Genomic DNA, 19,287 nt, shown 5'->3' with positions numbered 1-19,287 from the left:
TTAATTCATTAATGGGGTTAATTAATGGGGTTAATGGGGTTAATGGGGTCAATGGGGTCAATGGGGTTAATGGGGTTAATGGGGTTAATGGGGTTAATGGGGTTAATGGGGTTAATGGGGTTAATTGGATCAATGGGGTCAATGGGGTTAATGGGGTTAATGGGGTCAATGGGGTTAATGGGGTTAATGGGATTAATAGGGTAATGGGATCAATGGGGTTAATGGGGTTAATGGAGTTAATGGGGTCAATGGGGTTAATGGGATTAATGGGGTTAATGGGGTTAATGGGATTATGGGGTTAATGGGGTTAATGGGGTCAATGGGGATTAATGGGGTTAATGGGGATTAATAGGGTGATGGGATTAATGGGGATTATGGGGTTAATGGGGTCAATGGGGTTAATGGGGTTAATGGGGTTAATGGGATTAATGGGGTTAATGGGGTTAATGGGGTTAATGGGATTAATGGGGTTAATGGGGTCAATGGGGTTAATGGGATTAATGGGGTCAATGGGATCAATGGGATCAATGGGGTTAATGGGGTTAATGGGATCAATGGGGTTAATGGGGTCAATGGGGTCAATGGGGTTAATGGGGTTAATGGGGTTAATGGGGTTAATGGGGTTAATGGGGTTAATGGGGTTAATTGGATCAATGGGGTCAATGGGGTTAATGGGGTTAATGGGGTCAATGGGGTTAATGGGGTTAATGGGATTAATAGGGTAATGGGATCAATGGGGTTAATGGGGTTAATGGAGTTAATGGGGTCAATGGGGTTAATGGGATTAATGGGGTTAATGGGGTTAATGGGGTTAATGGGATTATGGGGTTAATGGGGTTAATGGGGTCAATGGGGATTAATGGGGTTAATGGGGATTAATAGGGTGATGGGATTAATGGGGATTATGGGGTTAATGGGGTCAATGGGGTTAATGGGGTTAATGGGGTTAATGGGATTAATGGGGTTAATGGGGTTAATGGGGTTAATGGGATTAATGGGGTTAATGGGGTCAATGGGGTTAATGGGATTAATGGGGTCAATGGGATCAATGGGATCAATGGGGTTAATGGGGTTAATGGGGTCAATGGGGTTAATGGGGTCAATGGGGTCAATGGGGTTAATGGGGTTAATGGGGTTAATGGGGTTAATGGGGTTAATGGGGTTAATGGGGTTAATTGGATCAATGGGGTCAATGGGGTTAATGGGGTTAATGGGGTCAATGGGGTTAATGGGGTTAATGGGATTAATAGGGTAATGGGATCAATGGGGTTAATGGGGTTAATGGAGTTAATGGGGTCAATGGGGTTAATGGGATTAATGGGGTTAATGGGGTTAATGGGGTTAATGGGATTATGGGGTTAATGGGGTTAATGGGGTCAATGGGGATTAATGGGGTTAATGGGGATTAATAGGGTGATGGGATTAATGGGGATTATGGGGTTAATGGGGTCAATGGGGTTAATGGGGTTAATGGGGTTAATGGGATTAATGGGGTTAATGGGGTTAATGGGGTTAATGGGATTAATGGGGTTAATGGGGTCAATGGGATCAATGGGATCAATGGGGTCAATGGGGTTAATGGGGTCAATGGGGTTAATGGGGTTAATGGGGTTAATGGGGTTATTGGGGTCAATGGGGTTAATGGGGTTAATTGGATTAATGGGATTAATGGGGTCAATGGGGTTAATGGGGTTAATGGGGTCAATGGGGTCAATGGGGTTAATGGAGTTAATGGGGTTAATGGGATTAATGGGGTTAATGGGATTATGGGATTATGGGGGTTATAGGATTATGGGATTGGGATTATGGGGGTTATGGGATTATGGGGGTTATAGGATTATGGGGGTTATAGGATTATGGGGGTTATGGGATTATGGGATTATGGGGTTATAGGATTATGGGATTATGGGGGTTATAGGATTATGGGATTGGGATTATGGGGTTATGGGGGTTATGGGATTATGGGGGTTATGGGATTATGGGGTTATAGGATTATGGGGTTATGGGGGTTATGGGATTATGGGGGTTATAGGATTATGGGGGTTATAGGATTATGGGGTTATGGGGGTTATAGGGTTATGGGGTTATAGGATTATGGGATTATGGGGGTTATAGGATTATGGGGTTATAGGATTATGGGATTATGGGGGTTATAGGATTATGGGGTTATGGGGGTTATAGGATTATGGGATTATGGGGGTTATAGGATTATGGGGTTATGGGGGTTATAGGGTTATGGGGTTATAGGATTATGGGATTATGGGGGTTATAGGATTATGGGGTTATAGGATTATGGGATTATGGGGGTTATAGGATTATGGGGTTATAGGATTATGGGGTTATAGGATTATGGGGTTATAGGATTATGGGGGTTATGGGGTTATAGGATTATGGGGTTATAGGGTTATGGGGTTATAGGATTATGGGGCTATGGGGTTATGGGGGTTATGGGGTTATAGGGTTATAGGATTATGGGGGTTATAGGGTTATAGGATTATGGGGTTATAGGATTATGGGGGTTATGGGATTATGGGGGTAATGGGATTATGGGGGTTATAGGATTATGGGTTTATGGGGGTTATAGGATTATGGGATTATGGGATTATGGGGGTTATAGGATTATGGGGGTTATGGGATTATGGGGTTATAGGATTATGGGATTATGGGGGTTATGGGGTTATAGGATTATGGGATTATGGGGTTATAGGATTATGGGGGTTATAGGATTATGGGATTATGGGGTTATGGGGTTATGGGATTAACTCACCGTGGGGCCGCGCTCACCCCTGGGTCCCGACTTCCCCGACAAACCCTATAGGACAGAGCAGCAATGACCCATAGCGCCCCATAGCGCCCCATAGCACCCCATAGCACCCCATAGGGCCCCATAGCGCCCCATAGCGACCCCATAGCGACCCCATAGGGCCCCATAGGGTCCCATAGAGCCCCATAGCGACCCATAGCGCCCCATAGCGCCCCATAGAGCCCCATAGGGTCCCATAGAGCCCCACAGCACCCCATAGGGCCCCATAGCACCCCATAGCGCCCCATAGCACCCCATAGGGTCCCATAGAGCCCCACAGCATCCCATAGGGCCCCATAGCGACCCCATAGGGCCCCATAGCACCCCACAGGGCCCCATAGCACCCCATAGCGCCCCATAGCAGCCCCATAGGGCCCCATAGCGACCCCATAGCGCCCCATAGCACCCCATAGGGCCCCATAGCGACCCCATAGTGCCCCATAGCACCCCACAGCATCCCATAGGGCCCCATAGCGACCCCATAGCACCCCAGAGGGCCCCAGAGGGCCCCATAGCACCCCAGAGGGCCCCATAGCGACCCATAGTGCCCCATAGCACCCCATAGGGCCCCATAGCGACCCCATAGCACCCCATAGGGCCCCATAGCACCCCATAGGGCCCCATAGCGACCCCATAGGGCCACATAGCACCCCACAGCACCCCATAGCAACCCATAGGGCCCCATAGCACCCCATAGCGCCCCATAGGGCCCCATAGGGCCCCATAGCACCCCATAGCGCCCCATAGGGCCCCATAGCACCCCATAGGGCCCCATAGCGACCCCATAGGGCCCCATAGTACCCCATAGGGCCCCATAGCACCCCACAGCACCCCATAGCAACCCATAGGGCCCCATAGCACCCCATAGCACCCCCATAGGGCCCCATAGGGCCCCATAGCACCGCATAGGGCCCCATAGCGACCCCATAGCGACCCCATAGGGCCCCATAGTGACCCCATAGCACCCCATAGCACCCTATAGCACCCCATAGCACCCTATAGCACCCCATAGTGCCCCATAGCACCCCATAGGGCCCCATAGTGCCCCATAGGTCCCACCCCATAGCTCACCCCATAGCAGTTCATGGCCCCATAGCACCCACCCTATAGCCCACCCTATAGCCCACCCTATAGCCCACCCCATAGCACCTACCCCATAGCCAACCCCATAGCATCCACCCCATAGCTCACCCCATAGCCCACCCTATAGCACCCACCCCATAGCCCACCCCATAGCCCACCCCATAGCCCACCCCATAGCCCACCCTATAGCACCCACCCCATAGCCCACCCTATAGCGCCCACCCTATAGCACCCACCCCATAGCCCACCCTATAGCCCACCCCATAGCCCACCCTATAGCCCACCCCATAGCCAACCCTATAGCGCCCACCCTATAGCCCACCCCATAGCCCACCCCATAGCCCACCCCATAGCAGTAACCCCATAGCACCCACCCCATGGCCCACCCCATAGCCCACTCTATAGCCCACCCCATAGCCCACCCCATATCCTTATAGGGTCACCCACCCCATAGCCCACCCCATAGCCCACCCCATATCCTTATAGGGTCACCCACCCCATATCCCACCCCATAGCCCACCCCATAGCACCAACCCCATAGCCCACCCTATAGCACCCACCCCATAGCCCACCCTATAGCCCACCCCATAGCCCACCCCATAGCACCCACCCCATAGCCCACCCCATAGCCCACCCACAGCCCACCCCATAGCAGTAACCCCATAGCACCCACCCCATGGCCCACCCCATAGCACCAACCCCATAGCCCACCCCATAGCCCACCCCATAGCACCCACCCCATAGCCCACCCGATAGCCCACCCCATAGCCCACCCTATAGCCCACCCCATAGCCCACCCTATAGCCCACCCCATAGCACCAACCCCATAGCCCACCCCATAGCACCAACCCCATAGCCCACCCCATAGCACCAACCCCATAGCCCACCCCATAGCCCACCCCATAGCACCCACCCCATAGCCCACCCGATAGCCCACCCCATAGCCCACCCTATAGCCCACCCCATAGCACCAACCCCATAGCCCACCCCATAGCACCAACCCCATAGCCCACCCCATAGCCCACCCCATAGCCCCCACCCTATAGCCCACCCTATAGCACCCACCCCATAGCCCACCCCATAGCCCACCCCATAGCCCACCCCATAGCCCACCCTATAGCACCCACCCCATAGCCCACCCCATAGCCCACACCATAGCACCCACCCCATAGCCCACCCCATAGCCCACCCCATAGCCCACCCTATAGCCAACCCCATAGCCCACCCCATAGTCCACCCCATAGCCCACCCCATAGCACCCACCCCATAGCCCACCCTATAGCACCCACCCCATAGCCCACCCCATAGCCCACCCCATAGCCCACCCCATAGCCCACCCCATAGCCCACCCTATAGCAGTAACCCCATAGCCCACCCCATAGCCCACCCCATAGCCCACCCTATAGCCCACCCCATAGCCCCCACCCCATATCCCACCCCATAGCCCACCCCATAGCACCAACCCCATAGCCCACCCTATAGCCCACCCCATAGCCCCCACCCCATAGCCCACCCCATAGCCCACCCTATAGCATCCACCCTATAGCCAACCCCATAGCACCCACCCTATAGCCCACCCCACAGCCCACCCTATAGCCCACCCCACAGCCCACCCTATAGCACCCACCCCATAGCCCACCCCATAGCCCACCCCATAGCCCACCCCATAGCCCACCCTATAGCCAACCCCATAGCCCACCCCATAGCCCACCCTATAGCCCACCCCATAGCCCACCCCATAGCCCACCCCATAGCACCCACCCCATAGCCCACCCCATAGCCCACCCCATAGCCCACCCCATAGCCCACCCTATAGCCCACCCTATAGCACCCACCCCATAGCCCACCCCATAGCACCCACCCCATAGCCCACCCCATAGCCCACCCTATAGCCCACCCTATAGCCCACCCCATAGCACCCACCCCATAGCCCACCCTATAGCACCCACCCCATAGCCCACCCCATAGCCCACCCTATAGCCAACCCCATAGCCCACCCTATAGCCCACCCCATAGCACCCACCCCATAGCCCACCCTATAGCGCCCACCCCATATCCCACCCTATAGCACCCACCCCATAGCCCACCCTATAGCCCACCCCATATCCCACCCTATAGCACCCACCCTATAGCCCACCCCATAGCCCACCCCATAGCCCACCCTATAGCACCCACCCCATAGCCCACCCTATAGCCCACCCTATAGCCCACCCCATATCCTTATAGGGTCACCCACCCCATATCCCACCCCATATCCCACCCCATAGCCCACCCTATAGCCAACCCCATAGCCCACCCTATAGCCCACCCCATAGCCCACCCCATAGCACCCACTCCACAGCCCACCCCATAGCCCACACCATAGCACCCACCCCATAGCCCACCCCATAGCCCACCCTATAGCCCACCCCATAGCCCACCCTATAGCCCACCCCATAGCCCACCCCATATCGCCCACCCCATAGCCCCCACCCTATAGCCCACCCCATAGCCCACCCTATAGCCAACCCCATAGCCCACCCTATAGCACCCACCCCATAGCTCACCCCATAGCCCACCCTATAGCCCCCACCCCATATCCCACCCCATAGCACCCACCCCATAGCCCACCCCATAGCCCACCCTATAGCCCACCCTATAGCCCCCACCCCATAGCCCACCCCATAGCCCACCCCATATCCTTATAGGGTCACCCACCCCATAGCCCACCCCATATCCTTATAGGGTCACCCACCCCACAGCCCACCCCATATCCTTATAGGGTCACCCACCCCATAGCCCACCCCATATCCTTATAGGGTCACCCACCCCATAGCCCACCCCATATCCTTATAGGGTCACTCACCCTCATTCCCTTCTCACCATTGGTGCCTGGGAAGCCTGGGAACCCCTGAGAGCCCTATAGGGTCAGAATGGGTTATAGGGTCAGAATGGGTTATAGGGTCAGAATGGGTTATATAGGGTCAGAATGGGTTATAGGGTCAGAGGGGGTTATATAGGGTCAGAAGGGTTATGGGGTCAGAAGGGTTATAGGGTCAGAATGGGTTATATAGGGTCAGAAGGGTTATGGGGTCAGAAGGGTTATAGGGTCAGAATGGGTTATAGGGTCAGAATGGGTTATATAGGGTCAGAGGGGGTTATAGGGTCAGAGGGGGTTATAGGGTCAGAGGGGGGTTATGGGGTCATAAGGGTTATGGGGTCATAAGGGGGTTATGGGGTCAGAATGGGTTATAGGGTCAGAGGGGGTTATAGGGTCAGAAGGGTTATAGGGTCAGAAGGGTTATAGGGTCAGAGGGGGTTATAGGGTCAGAGGGGGTTATAGGGTCAGAGGGGGTTATAGGGTCATAAGGGTTATAGGGTCAGAAGGGTTATAGGGTCAGAAGGGTTATGGGGTCAGAAGGGTTATGGGGTCATAAGGGGGTTATGGGGTCATAAAGGGGTTATAGGGTCAGAGGGGGTTATGGGGTCATAAGGGGGTTATGGGGTCAGAAGGGGGTTATGGGGTCAGAAGGGTTATGGGGTCAGAGGGGGTTATGGGGTCAGAAGGGTTATAGGGTCATAAGGGGTTATAGGGTTATAAGGGGGTTATAGGGTCAGAAGGGGGTTATGGGGTCAGAAGGGGGTTATAGGGTCATAAGGGGGTTATGGGGTCATAAGGGTTATAGGGTCAGAGAAGGTTATGGGGTCAGAATGGGTTATGGGGTCAGAAGGGGTTATGGGGTCAGAATGGGTTATAGGGTCATAAGGGGGTTATGGGGTCAGAATGGGTTATAGGGTCAGAAGGGGGTTATGGGGTCAGAAGGGGGTTATGGGGTCATAAAGGGTTATAGGGTCAGAAGGGTTATGGGGTCATAAGGGGGTTATGGGGTCATAAGGGGGTTATAGGGTCAGAGGGGGTTATGGGGTCAGAAGGGGGTTATGGGGCAATGGGATTTATGGGGTAATGGGACTTATGGGGTAATGGGATCTATGGGGCAATGGGATCTATGGGGTAATGGGATTTATGGGGCAATGGGATCTATGGGGTAATGGGATTTATGGGGTAATGGGACTTATGGGGTAATGGGATTTATGGGGTAATGGGATCTATGGGGTAATGGGATTTATGGGGTAATGGGATCTATGGGGTAATGGGATTTATGGGGTAATGGGATTTATGGGGTAATGGGATTTATGGGGTAATGGGATTTATGGGGTAATGGGATCTATGGGGTAATGGGACTTATGGGGTAATGGGATCTATGGGGTAATGGGATTTATGGGGTAATGGGACTTATGGGGTAATGGGACTTATGGGGTAATGGGATCTATGGGGTAATGGGACTTATGGGGCAATGGGACTTATGGGGCGATGGGACTTATGGGGTAATGGGACTTATGGGGTAATGGGATCTATGGGGTAATGGGATTTATGGGGTAATGGGATCTATGGGGTAATGGGATTTATGGGGCAATGGGATCTATGGGGTAATGGGATCTATGGGGTAATGGGACTTATGGGGCAATGGGATTTATGGGGTAATGGGATCTATGGGGTAATGGGACTTATGGGGTAATGGGATCTATGGGGCAATGGGATCTATGGGGTAATGGGATCTATGGGGTGATGGGATCTATGGGGTGATGGGATCTATGGGGCAATGGGATTTATGGGGCAATGGGACTTATGGGGTAATGGGACTTATGGGGCAATGGGATCTATGGGGCAATGGGATCTATGGGGTAATGGGATTTATGGGGTAATGGGACTTATGGGGTAATAGGACTTATGGGGCCATGGGATCTATGGGGCAATGGGATCTATGGGGTAATGGGATCTATGGGGTGATGGGATCTATGGGGTAATGGGATCTATGGGGTAATGGGATCTATGGGGCCATGGGATCTATGGGGCAGCCCCACACTCACCTTGGGGCCTTGCCTTCCTGGGTAACCCGGCAGTCCTGGCACCCCCAGTTTACCCTAAAGGAGAGCAAAGGATCTATAGGGGATCCTATAGGGGATCCTATGGGGTCTATAGGGGATCCTATGGGGTCTATAGGGGATCCTATAGGGGATCCTATGGGGTCTATAGGGAATCCTATGGGGTCTATAGGGGATCCTATGGGATCTATAGGGGATCCTATGGGGTCTAAGAGGGATCCTATGGGGTCTATAGGGGATCCTATGGGGTCTAAGAGGGATCCTATAGGGGATCCTATGGGGTCTATAGGGGATCCTATGGGTTCTAAGAGGGATCCTATGGGGTCTATAGGGGATCCTATAGGGGATCCTATGGGATCGATAGGGGATCCTGTGGGGTCTATAGGGGATCCTATGGGATCTATAGGGGATCCTATAGGGGATCCTATAGGGGATCCTATAGGGGATCCTATTGGGTTCTAAGAGGGATCCTATGGGGGATCCTATGGGGTCTATAGGGGATCCTATTGGGTTCTAAGAGGGATCCTATGGGGGATCCTATGGGGTCTATAGGGGATCCTGTGGGGGATCCTATGGGGACTATAGGGGATCCTATGGAGTCTATAGGGTTCCTATGGGCTCTATAGGGATCCTATATCTCTACAGGGAATCTTATGGCTCTATAGGGTTTCTATGGGTTCTATAGGGCATCCTATGGCTCTATAGGGATCTTATATCTCTATAGGGGATCTTATGGCTCTATAGGGATCCTATGTCTCTATAGGGGATTCTAAGGCTCTATAGGGTTCCTATGGGCTCTATAGGGGATCCTATGCACTCTATAGGGATCCTAAGGCTCTATAGGGATCCTATATCTCTATAGGGTTCTATAGGGATCCTATATCTCTATAGGGTTCTATAGGGATCCTATATCTCTATAGGGTTCCTATGGTGTCTATAGCGTTCTATAGGGATCCTATATCTCTATAGGGTTCTATAGGGATCCTATATCTCTATAGGGTTCTATAGGGATCCTATATCTCTATAGGGTTCTATAGGGGATCCTATATCTCTATAGGGTTCCTATGGTGTCTATAGGGTTCTATAGGGATCCTATATCTCTATAGGGATCCTATATCTCTATAGGGTTCTATAGGTCCCACCTTCTCTCCATTGGCCCCTATAGGGCCGGCTTCTCCTATGGGGATCCTATATCTCTATAGGGTTCTATAGGGATCCTATATCTCTATAGTGTTCTATAGGGTTCCTATGGTGTCTATAGGGTTCTATAGGGATCCTATATCTCTATAGGGTTCCTATGGTGTCTATAGGGTTCTATAGGGATCCTATATCTCTATAGGGTTCCTATGGTGTCTATAGGGTTCTATAGGGATCCTATATCTCTATAGGGTTCTATAGGGTTCCTATGGGGTCTATAGGGTTCTATAGGTCCCACCTTCTCTCCATTGGCCCCTATAGGGCCGGCTTCTCCTATGGGGATCCTATATCTCTATAGGGTTCTATAGGGATCCTATATCTCTATAGGGTTCTATAGGGATCCTATATCTCTATAGGGTTCCTATGGTGTCTATAGGGTTCTATAGGGATCCTATGGGGTCTATAGGGTTCTATAGGGATCCTATGGTGTCTATAGGGTTCTATAGGGATCCTATGGTGTCTATAGGGTTCTATAGGGTTCCTATGGTGTCTATAGGGTTCTATAGGGATCCTATATCTCTATAGGGTTCTATAGGGATCCTATATCTCTATAGGGTTCCTATGGGCTCTATAGGGTTCTATGGGGTTCTATAGGGATCCTATATCTCTATAGGGATCCTATATCTCTATAGGGTTCTATAGGGATCCTATATCTCTATAGGGTTCTATAGGGATCCTATGGTGTCTATAGGGTTCTATAGGTCCCACCTTCTCTCCATTGGCCCCTATAGGGCCGGCTTCTCCTATGGGGATCCTATATCTCTATAGGGTTCTATAGGGATCCTATATCTCTATAGGGTTCTATAGGGATCCTATATCTCTATAGGGTTCTATAGGGTTCCTATGGGGTCTATAGGGTTCTATAGGTCCCACCTTCTCTCCATTGGCCCCTATAGGGCCGGCTTCTCCTATGGGGATCCTATATCTCTATAGGGTTCTATAGGGATCCTATATCTCTATAGGGTTCTATAGGGATCCTATATCTCTATAGGGTTCCTATGGTGTCTATAGGGTTCTATAGGGATCCTATGGGGTCTATAGGGTTCTATAGGGATCCTATGGTGTCTATAGGGTTCTATAGGGATCCTATGGGGTCTATAGGGTTCTATAGGGATCCTATGGTGTCTATAGGGTTCTATAGGGTTCCTATGGTGTCTATAGGGTTCTATAGGGATCCTATATCTCTATAGGGTTCTATAGGGATCCTATATCTCTATAGGGTTCCTATGGGCTCTATAGGGTTCTATAGGGTTCTATAGGGTCTATAGGGTTCTATAGGGATCCTATATCTCTATAGGGTTCCTATGGTGTCTATAGGGTTCTATAGGGATCCTATATCTCTATAGGGTTCCTATGGTGTCTATAGGGTTCTATAGGGATCCTATATCTCTATAGGGTTCTATAGGGATCCTATATCTCTATAGGGTTCCTATGGGCTCTATAGGGTTCTATAGGGTTCTATAGGGATCCTATATCTCTATAGGGTTCTATAGGGTTCTATAGGGTTCTATAGGTCCCACCTTCTCTCCATTGGCCCCTATAGGGCCGGCTTCTCCTATGGGGATCCTATATCTCTATAGGGTTCTATAGGGATCCTATATCTCTATAGGGTTCTATAGGGATCCTATATCTCTATAGGGTTCTATAGGGATCCTATGGGCTCTATAGGGTTCTATAGGGATCCTATATCTCTATAGGGTTCTATAGGGATCCTATGGGCTCTATAGGGTTCTATAGGGATCCTATATCTCTATAGGGTTCTATAGGGATCCTATATCTCTATAGGGTTCTATAGGGATCCTATATCTCTATAGGGTTCCTATGGGCTCTATAGGGTTCTATAGGGATCCTATATCTCTATAGGGTTCCTATGGGCTCTATAGGGTTCTATAGGGATCCTATATCTCTATAGGGTTCTATAGGGATCCTATATCTCTATAGGGTTCTATAGGGATCCTATATCTCTATAGGGTTCTATAGGGATCCTATATCTCTATAGGGTTCTATAGGGATCCTATATCTCTATAGGGTTCTATAGGGATCCTATATCTCTATAGGGTTCTATAGGGATCCTATATCTCTATAGGGTTCTATAGGGATCCTATATCTCTATAGGGATCCTATATCTCTATAGGGTTCTATAGGGATCCTATATCTCTATAGGGTTCTATAGGGATCCTATATCTCTATAGGGTTCTATAGGGATCCTATGGGCTCTATAGGGTTCTATAGGGATCCTATATCTCTATAGGGTTCTATAGGGATCCTATATCTCTATAGGGTTCCTATAGGTCCCACCTTCTCTCCATTGGCCCCTATAGGGCCGGCTTCTCCTATGGGGATCCTATATCTCTATGGGGATCCTATATCTCTATAGGGTTCTATAGGGATCCTATATCTCTATAGGGTTCTATAGGGATCCTATATCTCTATAGGGTTCTATAGGGTTCCTATGGGGTCTATAGGGTTCTATAGGTCCCACCTTCTCTCCATTGGCCCCTATAGGGCCGGCTTCTCCTATGGGGATCCTATATCTCTATAGGGTTCTATAGGGATCCTATATCTCTATAGGGTTCTATAGGGTTCTATAGGGTTCTATAGGTCCCACCTTCTCTCCATTGGCCCCTATAGGGCCGGCTTCTCCTATGGGGCCCATTCGACCTTTGGGGCCTTCGGGGCCGTCGGGGCCACGAGAGCCTGGAACGCCAACGTCACCCTATGGGGTAATTAAGGCATTAATTAATTAAGGCATTAATTAAGTAATTCATCAGGTCATTAATTAAGGCATTAATTAAGGCATTAATTAATTAAGTCAGTCATTAAGTCAGTCATTAAGTCAGTCATTAAGTCATTAACAAGCTCATTAATAATCACATGATTAATAAGCTAATGAGCTCATTAATTACCCCATTAATAAGATAATGATCTCATTAATTACTGCACTGATAAGATAATGAGCTCATTAATTACCCCCATTAATAAGCTAATGAGTTCATTAATTACCCCATCAATAAGTTAATGAGTTCATTAATGACCCAATTAATATGCTAATGAGTTCACTAATTACCCCGTCAATAAGCTTATGAGCTCATTAATTACCCCGTTAATATGCTAATGACTTCATTAAGTACCCCATCAATATGCTAATGAGCTCATTAATGACCCTATTAATAAGCTATTGAGCTCATTAATTAACCCATCAATATGCACACGACCTCATTAATTACCCCAATAATAAGCTAATGAGTTCATTAATTGCCCCTTTAATAAGTTAATGAGCTCATTAATTACCCCGTTAATTAGCTCATTAATCACCCCATTAGTAGGCTAATGAGCTCATTAATTACCCCATTAATAAGGTAATGAGCTCATTAATTACCCCATCAATAAGCTAATGAGCTCATTAATGACCCCATTAATAGGCTAATGAGCTATATACCCCGTTAATAAGCTAATGAGCTCATTAATTACCCCATTAATAAGCTCATTAATTACCATGTTAACGAACTAATTGAGATAATGAGCTCATTAATGACACCCTTAATTAGTTGCTGAGTTAATGAGCTCGTTAATGAGGCTCATTAACCCCATTTACCCATGTTAATGAGCTCCTTAATGAGGCTGAGTTAATGAGCTCACTAATGAGCTCGTTAATTAGTCGCTGTGTTAATGAGCTCGTTAACCCCAATTAACCCCATTAATGAGCTCGTTAATGAGGCTGAGTTAACGAGCTCATTAACCTCATTTACCCCCGTTAATGAGCTCATTAATGAGGCAGTGAGTTCATGACCTCACTAATGAGCTCGTTAATTAGTCGCTGTGTTAATGAGCTCGTTAACCCCAATTACCCGCTCTCCTTTGGGTCCCACGTCGCCTTTGAAGCCCGGAAATCCTTCTTCACCCTGAAATGTGTGGGGCGGTTATAGGGCAGATATAGGGCAGCTATGGGGCAGATATAGGGCAGCTATGGGGCAGATATAGGGCAGATATAGGGCAGCTATGGGGCAGATATAGGGCAGCTATGGGGCAGCTATGGGGCAGATATAGGGCAGATATAGGGCAGCTATGGGGCAGCTATAGGGCAGCTATAGGGCAGCTATAGGGCAGCTATGGGGTAGATATAGGGAAGCTATGGGGCAGATATAGGGCAGCTATGGGGCAGTTATAGGGCAGCTATGGGGCAGATATAGGGCAGTTATAGGGCAGCTATGGGGCAGATATAGGGCAGTTATAGGGCAGCTATGGGGCAGTTATGGGGCAGCTATGGGGCAGTTATAGGGGAAGTTATAGGGCAGTTATGGGGCAGCTATAGGGCAGTTATGGGGCAGATATAGGGCAGCTATGGGGCAGTTATAGGGCTGTTATAGGGCAGTTATGGGGCAGAGCTTCCCTCACCTTCTCCCCTTTATGGCCGCTGATCCCACGGATGCCGTCCTCTCCCTGGGGGGGGGGGATACATTCAGACCCCAATTCTGCCCTTTCTGACCCCAAAAATCCCCCCCCAGCCCCACACATCCCATATAACCCCATATCCCCCCATATCCAACCCCTATAACCCCATATCCCCCCATATAACCCCATATCCCCCCATATCCCACCCCTATAGCCCCATTTCCCCCCATATAACCCCATATCCCCCCCTATAACCCCATATCCCCCCATACCCCCCCATATAACCCCATATCCCCCCCATATAACCCCATATCCCACCCTATAACCCCATATCCCACCATTTCCCCCATATCCCACCCCATATCCCCCCCATAACCCCATATCTCCCCATATAACCCCATATCCCCCCCTATAACCCCATATCCCCCCATATAACCCCATATCCCCCCATATCACCCCATATCCCCCCCTATAACCCCATATTCCCCCATATAACCCCATATCCCCCCATATAACACCCTATAACCCCATATCCCCCCATATCCCCCCATATCCCACCCCTATAACCCCATATCCCCCCATATAACCCCATATCCCCCCCATATAACCCCATATCCCCCCCTATAGCCCCATATAACCCCATATCCCCCCCTATAACCCAATATCCCCCCCTATAACCCCATATCCCCCCATATCCCCCCATTTCCCCCATATCCCACCCCATATCCCCCCATATCCCCCTCTATAACCCCATATCCCCCCATATCCCCCCCTATAACCCCATATCCCCCCATATAACCCCATATCCCCCCATATAACCCCATATCCCACCCCTATAACCCCATATCCCCCCATATCCCCCCATATAACCCCATATCCCCCCATATCCCCCCATATAACCCATTTTCCCCCCATATAACCCCATATCCCCCCATATAACCCCATATCTCCCCCTATAACCCCCTATAACCCCATATCCCCCCCTATAACCCCATATAACCCCATACCCCCCCCTATAACCCCATATCCCCCCATATAACCCCATATCCCCCCCTATAACCCCCTATAACCCCATATAACCCCATATAACCCCATATCTCCCCATATCCCCCCCTATAACCCCATATCCCACCCCATATCCCCCCATACCTTCACACCACGTGGTCCTGGGTATCCAATGGGGCCTTGGGGTCCTTGGGGACCCTATAGGGGAAGGGGGGGGGGGGGGTCAGTATCTCCCAATGGGGTCGAGGCCCCCCCACCCCATATAATCACCCCCCACCCCATATAATCACCCCCCACCCCATATAATCACCCCCCACCCCATATTATCACCCCCCACCCCATATAATCACCCCCCACCCCACCCCATAAGTGTTACCTGGTGGCCTTTGGGGCCTGAGGGACCCTCCTTGCCGGGGTGACCCTATAGGGACAATAGGGGGCAATGAGGGGGGATATGGGGTTATATAGGGGGGATATGGGGGGATATGGGGGGCTATGGGGTTATATGGGGGTATATGGGGTTATATGGTGGGCTATGGGGGGCATGGGGTGGATATGGGGTTATATGGGGGGGTATGGGGTCACATAGGGGACATGGGGAGACATGGGGGGGATATGGGGTTATGTGAAGGGATATGGGGTTATATAGGGGGGATATGGGGGGCATGGGGGGGTATGGGGGGATATGGGGTTATATGGGGGGGATATGGGGTTATATAGGGGGGATATGGAGTTATATGGGGGGGATATGGGGTTATATAGGGGGGATATGGGGGGATATGGGGTTATATGGGGGGATATGGGGTTATATAGGGGGGATATGGGGGGTATGGGGGGGATATGGGGTTATATGGGGGGGGATATGGGGTTATATGGGGGGGATATGGGGGGGTATGGGGTTATATAGGGGGGACATTGGGTTATATGGGGGGAGATGGGGTTATATGGGGGGGATATGGGGGGATATGGGGTTATATAGGGTGGGATATGGGGTTATATGAGGGGCTATGGGGGGTATGGGGGGGATATGGGGTTATATGGGGGGATATGGGGTTATATGGGGGGATATGGGGTCATATAGAGGGATATGAGGGGATATGGGGGGGATATGGGGTCATATGGGGGGATATGGGGTTATATAGGGGGGATATGGGGTTATATAGGGGGGATATGGGGGGCTATGGGATCATATAGGGGGATATGAGGGGATATGGGGGGATATGGGAGAGATACGGGGTTATTTGGGGAGGTATGGGGTTATATAGGGGGATATGGGGTTGTATGGGGTTCTATGGGGGTCTATGGGGTTATGGGGTCTATGGGGTTATGGGGTTCTATGGGGGGATATGGGGTTCTATGGGGTCTATGGGGTTCTGTGGGTTCTATGGGGTTCTATGGGGTTATACGGGTGGTTATGGAGTTCTATGGGTTTCTATGTGGTCTATGGGGGGTTATGGGGTTCTATGGGTGGTTATGGGGTTCTATGGGGTCTATGGGGTTCTATGGGGGTCTATGGGGGCTTATGGGGTTCTATGGGTTTCTATAGGATCTATGGGGTCTATGGGATCTATGGGATCTATGGGGTCTATGGGGTCTATGGGATCTATGGGATCTATGGGTTTCTATAGGATCTATGGGGTCTATGGGATCTATGGGGTCTATGGGATCTATAGGATCTATGGGGTCTATGGGGTCTATGGGGTCCCTGTGGTGACTCACGGGGTGTCCATCGGTTCCGGGTGGTCCGGGCAGGCCGGGTTTCCCTGGGGGACCCTATAGGAACAGAGGGGACAGAAATGACCCCAAAACACCCCAAAATGGCCCCAAAACACCCCAAAATGGCCCCAAATAACCCCAAAATGGCCCCAAATAACCCCAAAACACCCCAAAATGACCCCAAATAACCCAAAATGACCCCAAAACACCCCAAAATGACCCCAAAACACCCCAAAATGACCCCAAATAACCCTAAATGATCCCAAAACACCCCAAAATGACCCCAAATAACCCTAAATTACTCCAAACGACCCTAAATGACCCCATATAACCCCATATGATCCCATATAACCCCATAGACCCCATATAACCCCATATAACCCCATATAACCCCATATAACCCCATATAACCCCATATAACCCCATATAACCCCATATAATCCCATATCCCCCCATATAGACCCCATATAACCCCATATAACCCCATATAACCCCATATAACCCCATATAATCCCATATAAACCCACCTTCTCTCCGGGTGGTCCTGTGGCTCCTTGAGGACCCGGAAGACCCTAAAAAATGGGGGGGGGGGGGGGTTGGGGGTTGGTCATGTGACCCCAAATAGGGGGGGGGGGGGGGATAAGACCCTAAATATGGGGGGGGATAAGACCCTAAATGTGGGGGGGGGATAAGACCCTAAATATGGGGGGGGATAAGACCCTAAATGTGGGGGGGGATAAGACCCTAAATATGGGGGGGGATAAGACCCTAAATGTGGGGGGGGGATAAGACCCTAAATAGGGGGGGGGATAAGACCCTAAATATGGGGGGGGGGATAAGACCCTAAATAGGGGGGGGGATATGACCCTAAATATGGGGGGGGATAAGACCATAAGTATGGGGGGGATAAGACCCTAAATAGGGGGGGGGGATAAGACCCTAAATGTGGGGGGGGGATAAGACCCTAAATATGGGGGGGGGGATAAGACCCTAAATGTGGGGGGGGGATAAGACCCTAATATGGGGGGGGGATAAGACCCTAAATGTGGGGGGGGAATAAGACCCTAAATATGGGGGGGGGGATAAGACCCTAAATGTGGGGGGGGATAAGACCCTAAATGTGGGGGGGGATAAGACCCTAAATATGGGGGGGGGCATAAGACCCTAAATGTGGGGGGGGGGATAAGACCCTAAATGTGGGGGGGGATAAGACCCTAAATGTGGGGGGGGGATAAGACCCTAAATGTGGGGGGGGATAAGACCCTAAATGTGGGGGGGGTCTCACCTGTGTCCCTGGGGTCCCCTGCTGACCGGGGGGTCCGGGCTCTCCTTGGGGACCCTAAATAGGGGGGGGGGGTAAAATGGGATGGGAGACCCCCATAATATCCCATAATACACCACAATAAAGACCCCAAATACCCCATAGATCCCATAAATAACCCCCCATTAACCCCATTAACCCCATTGACCCCATTAACCCCATTAACCCCATTAACCCCATTAACCCCATTGACCCCATTAACCCCATTACCCCCATTAACCCCACTACCCTATTGACCCCATTGACCCCATTAACCCCATTGATCCCATTGACCCCATTGACCCCATTAACCCCATTAACCGCATTGACCCCATTAACCGCATTGACCCCATTACCCCCATTGACCCCATTGACCCCATTAACCCCATTGACCCCATTGACCCCATTAACCCCAATAACCCCATTACCCCCATTAACCCCATTATCACCCCATTAACCCCATTGACCCCATTGACCCCATTGACCCCATTAACCCCATTGACCCCATTACCAGGTTCCCTTTAGGGCCAATGGGGCCGTCCATCCCTCGCACTCCCTGCAAACACAAAGCAATTAATTAGTGGGGTTAATTGGGGTAATGGGGTTAATGGGGTTAATGGGGTTAATGGGGTCAATGGGGTTAATGGGGTCAATGGGGTTAATAGGGTTAATGGGATTAATGGGGTTAATGGGGGTAATGGGATTAATGGGGTTAATGGGGTTAATGGGGGTTAATGGGGTTAATGGGGTTAATGGGGTTAATGGGGTTAATGGGATTAATGGGGTTAATGGGGGTAATGGGATCAATGGATTCAATGGGGTTAATGGGGTTAATGGGATTAATGGGGTTAATGGGGTTAATGGGATC

At 50.3% G+C, this 19,287-nt stretch overlaps 1 protein-coding gene across 3 annotated transcripts in view; it reads right to left on the bottom strand.

Annotated features, from left to right (window-relative positions):
- Window positions 1–19,287, bottom strand: part of LOC107324353 (uncharacterized) — a 79,649-nt gene that overhangs the window by 10,236 nt on the left and 50,126 nt on the right. For all 3 annotated transcript variants that reach the window (XM_085535685.1, XM_085535682.1, XM_085535684.1), the window contains exons 19-30: window positions 18,931–18,975; window positions 18,405–18,458; window positions 17,647–17,691; window positions 17,123–17,176; window positions 15,780–15,824; window positions 15,548–15,601; window positions 14,402–14,446; window positions 13,855–13,908; window positions 12,615–12,722; window positions 8,795–8,848; window positions 6,732–6,785; window positions 2,768–2,812 (exon numbers count right to left, since the gene is read on the bottom strand). In XM_085535685.1, coding sequence (XP_085391811.1) covers window positions 2,768–2,812; window positions 6,732–6,785; window positions 8,795–8,848; window positions 12,615–12,722; window positions 13,855–13,908; window positions 14,402–14,446; window positions 15,548–15,601; window positions 15,780–15,824; window positions 17,123–17,176; window positions 17,647–17,691; window positions 18,405–18,458; window positions 18,931–18,975 — 657 coding nt within the window. The remainder of the gene's footprint in view (window positions 1–2,767; window positions 2,813–6,731; window positions 6,786–8,794; window positions 8,849–12,614; window positions 12,723–13,854; window positions 13,909–14,401; window positions 14,447–15,547; window positions 15,602–15,779; window positions 15,825–17,122; window positions 17,177–17,646; window positions 17,692–18,404; window positions 18,459–18,930; window positions 18,976–19,287) is intronic.

Source organism: Coturnix japonica, unplaced genomic scaffold (assembly GCF_054131305.1).
Source record: "Coturnix japonica strain WE unplaced genomic scaffold, WE-NBRP24 Scf152, whole genome shotgun sequence".
Taxonomy (NCBI): domain Eukaryota; kingdom Metazoa; phylum Chordata; class Aves; order Galliformes; family Phasianidae; genus Coturnix; species Coturnix japonica.
This window is presented reverse-complemented; position numbering and strand designations above follow the sequence as displayed.